Source organism: Convolutriloba macropyga, unplaced genomic scaffold, assembly GCF_964194025.1.
Source record: "Convolutriloba macropyga unplaced genomic scaffold, txConMacr16.3 SCAFFOLD_3997, whole genome shotgun sequence".
Lineage (NCBI taxonomy): Eukaryota > Metazoa > Xenacoelomorpha > Acoela > Convolutidae > Convolutriloba > Convolutriloba macropyga.
This window is the reverse complement of record NW_027452550.1, coordinates 13,079-17,500: the sequence shown is the minus strand read 5'-3', so window position 1 is coordinate 17,500 and position 4,422 is coordinate 13,079. Positions and strand designations below refer to the sequence as shown.

At 41.1% G+C, this 4,422-nt stretch overlaps 1 protein-coding gene across 1 annotated transcript; it reads right to left on the bottom strand.

Moving 5' to 3' along the window:
• Positions 1 to 1,782: 1,782 nt before the first annotated feature.
• On the bottom strand, positions 1,783 to 3,537 carry LOC142357622 (uncharacterized). Its single transcript, XM_075409168.1, has one exon. It carries the CDS (start codon positions 3,535 to 3,537, stop codon positions 1,783 to 1,785), a length of 1,755 nt encoding a protein of 584 aa, XP_075265283.1.
• Between the last annotated feature and the right edge of the window lie 885 nt (positions 3,538 to 4,422).

Genomic DNA, 4,422 nt, shown 5'->3' with positions numbered 1-4,422 from the left:
TCCACATCGTCGTTATTCCAATCAATTTCATCGATAGCATTATCGACAATTTCATAATGGCCAAACGGGAGGGTTTTTATGCCATCGGGTAGTATATAGCGCTTGTTGTCAAAAGCTGACAGACAAATTTTGTTTGTAGTAACTGTCTGCAGCCTGTGTTGGTCGGACACAATCCTGGTGTTCTCTGAGCGCAGGTGGTTTCCAGTGCTGAGAGTGTTTAAGAAGTCGACGTGGTGAAGATGTTGTTGTGCGGCCCTCGTCACCCCTTTTGCTGAAAGTTTTCGACAACCTAAAAGAAAGAAAGAAATGAGATAAATTAGGTGCTATTATAATTACTAACCCCCTATGTAAATATAATACGATTTAACACCTTCCAGATGCCTATTAACCCAATACGAATTTTTATACAACAACTAACAATTTTGTTTTATGAGAGAATAAACTTACTTTTTGACAGGATGGAGTACAGCTTCGGCTTCAAACAGATAAAGTCAGTAATATAGTCGCCGGCGAATTCGTCCTTGTATTTGAGGACGACTCTTTTGTTAGTGGTATCGTAAAGAAAGTGATTGGGTGGGTAATTTGAGAAATCAAAATGACTTAATACTGACTGAGGCTTCTGCGATAACTCTGTATAAAAATCGTCGCTTTTTATCGCATAAAGGAGACTATCTGTATCGCTGTAAAGAAGGCGACAATTAAAGTTGGGGCGCATGACATTTTAATGGAATGAGTACATGTGGAATTCTGCAAGATCTAATATAGTCGCTCCCACAATAGTGGGAGTGTTCCAATAAATGGACTTCGGCCGTGTGGTCAAGGCTGCTAAATTCTCCCCAGAGATCATATAGCGATCAAACTCAAATCTGGATATTATCTTCAGCGCATGCTCGGCATCTCGTGAGATTGTTATTTTATTTCTGCGTCTTTTCGATTCGCAGTTTTTACCATAAACTGCATTATTCATCAGTTTATAAAAGTTCTCTTCAAACTTGTTTGACGCAACTTGCCGCTTTTCACTATTTAGTGTAATGTATGGCGACAGCCAGTTTTCTTGTCGAAATTGAAGCACTCTCTGAACTTTCCTGATTACCAAGCCGAGTTGGACATAGAGTTTCAGCAGTTTGTAGTGGACCACGTATCTCTCTTTATCAAAGAACGTTTGCAAGAGTTTCTTTACTTTGGAAGATGGGAGATTGTGTTGTTCATTTAATTCGATCTGGTAATCGCTCAACCACTCATTTTCAACCACGTCTTTTGTGGGCGCCCACGGAAAATCGCGATGCTCATCATGAAGGCTCGGCGGGTAAGAGATATCGACCTCTACAAAGTATCCAATGCTAGCGTCATCGGCGGTGTCCAAAATCTCTTGAAGTTGAATATCTGTGTTGAACGCAAAGTCGGCGAGCGGTAGTTTCTCTAATTGCATTACGCCACCATAAAGGTTATTAGCGTCGACACAGAAACCAAAACAGGATTCCTCCGTGCTATCGTGGTTGGTAATATAGGAGTTATTTGCAGTGAAGCGCCGACTTTCAAAGACAGATGTGACTCTACCGCGAATTTCGGGTTCAATCATGTCCAAGTGTTCGCGCTCAGTCAGTAACTCGACATTGGCTTTGCAGATTCTAAGTGATGCTTCCTTAGCCATATTGGGTAGGGTGAAGAAGTGCATACAGTCCAGTTTATACGTATCGAAACCAACTGTCGATGGAATTCGCAAACACATGCGAGTAGTGCACAGTCGAGCTTCAAGTATGAGTCATGATAATCCTGCAGTGTTCAACATTCCAGAATTTCCCACATCCTGCGTGCATGTTGTAAATTAGTCTCCGTTACCTTCACTGCCCCTCCGTCCAGAGTGTTACCCCACTTGCTCAGTGGTCGGAGACTGGTGTCACTGAACTTGGACCGACCAGTCACATAAGAGTAAGGGTAGTAGCCTTTCTGTTTAAGTAGCTGAAGGTTAGCATCAGATAATTTAGAAAACATTGCCCTCATTATTTCGAAACGGTCATCGGGTAAAATTTCGACAAGTTTCTCTAGAGAACTGTTCATCATCTTGAAGGAGTCTATGAATCGAAGATATTCGTAAACTTTCACTGTTTTTCCCTTTTCCGTTACGAAAGTGTCAATAAGCACACCAAATGTCATTGATATGTATTTTTCGTCGGTGGCTGGTATGACGCTGATGGTTGTGGTTGGCTCGCAGTTGTTCAGTGCCAAGCAAATGTGATGTAAGTCATAATTTTGAATATTATGACCCACAACAGGGGTGAAATTGATATTTCGTCTCAAGCGATTGCATTTCTCATGTGCCCATCCCAAGAATTTACCACTGTAGTGGCAATGGTCCAGGTCAATTGTGTTCTCTGGATCTTCCGTTTCTGAAAACGATTTTTCACAAATCCAACAGTGCGTAGCGTTAGACTTTCCCAAGTTTCGTCTATCGCCTTTGAAGAAAGGGTGCTTCCTTTTCTGCTGATAAATATCTCTGGCTAGTTTGTGAAGCATTTTGACAAAATTTGTCATGCAAGCAGGAGAACTGTCTACATGATGAAAGATTGGCTTTGATGAGTGGTGATCTATCACTGATAGCGCAAAGCCACACGGTTCATGTATCTCCTTGACCTGTGTAAAGGCTTTATCACTTGGTCCCTTGCAAGTAGATACGGGTCGTAAGAAAGACTCGAAGTCAAAATAGATAACAAGAGGGACAAACCACGTAGCAGCCAAGTTCGTGAACTTGTATGAGTTGTTCTCACTTGAAGGCATATGAATGACAGCAGGTGCATTTTTGCAACAGTTATTGAGATGTAGGTTGTAACTTTCAAGTCCTTCTCGACAAATCCAAAAACAGTTTCGACAAATTTTGTAGGAGAATCTGTAATCAAGTTCTCGCACGTAGCAAACAACCTTCACAAGGTTTGTAATGAGGACGTAGTGATGACGGTCACAGTCGTACAGCAAAAGTAAATCCATTACAAAATCTGAGCTGTATGACGAAATTTTTAGAGGGAAAAACTGGCCGTTATCGTATCCAAACACGTTTACCTGAACGTTGTTGAGTGTTTCAAATTGAGGAATGTCTGCAAAGCCCATGGGCATAGTAAAATTGCCCAGAGGTTGATGCAGTCCTGGTTGATTGTATGTAGTTGGTGAAGTTTTGTCGGTTTGATAGTTTCGATCAATTCTATCTAAACTTATCTGATGATACATGTGATAAGCGGCCACAAAACAATACCTGAAGCAATCTCGATCTTCGTGGTTCCTAACGTTGAGCAATCCTCTGCAGTTGGCAATTTTTGACGGCAACGCGATGTATGATGAACCAAGAATTGGTCTGAAACGTGCGAATTTGACGTCAACTTTGAGAACTTTTTCGAGTGTCCAACCACTCCCCAAAGAGTTGAATGTTGTCAATACGCTCATCATCTTCTCCACCATTTGCCAATAAGCTTCATCCGACAGTCCGTTTGCATAGACAGGAGTCATCAGAGAGTTTGCGTATATTTCAATACGATCATCTTCTGGCATATATGGCTCATCATACATAACTTTGACAAGCCGCAATTTTGCACACAGTTGAACTTTTTGAGGACCCTGGGTCAACTACTCACTTATTAGAGTGTCTATTTTGGGTTTTTGTATCCGCATAAAGTTTTCGAGATCATTGGACTCTTCGGCCGCTGTTGACTCGAACGATCTCAGTACTCCATGGAATGCACTTTCCAACGGAGTTTCTCGAGGCTGAAATTGTTCACCTAGGACGGGTAAGTGATGAACGGAAGTCATATGCTGTACGTAAAGATGGCAATCGTTGAATCCGAGTAGGCAGCTTTGACAGCAATTGGTGAATCGTTGGTGTGCAGTTTTCATGTGTTCTTCGAGCAAAGAAATCTTCCGACAAGTAAACTCACATAATGAGCATTGATATACGGGTAAACCAATCTCATCAGGATGGAATTTATGCTCATGCCTGGAGCGATTTCCTTTTGTACTCAGATTAGAATCACAATAACGACACTGGAAACCCATTTTTGAATTGTCTAACTTTAGTAAGAACGAATTGTTAAACTCGAGTACGAACAGTTGAGCTAGAGAAACGAATGAACAAGAAATGGCTTCTCGGGTTTACAGTATTAGAGACTACAGTACTGCATAGACGCCAAATTCGAAGTTTTGAAATGCTGTTTTCTGATTGGTCGGTTTTGGCGCATAACTTTATTTCGAAATTTTGTTACTTTTGAGAGAAAAAAGATGTGTTTTCAACTCTCCATTGCAATCGTATGCCAAAATATACCACCACAGGGAACACTACCGAGTATTGCTGATCATCGTTTGTGTCAAAAAACTTTTTTTGAGAACCTGGAAAAACATGCTAATATTCAAAATTGTGATAAAAAGCGCTATTTTATGCAT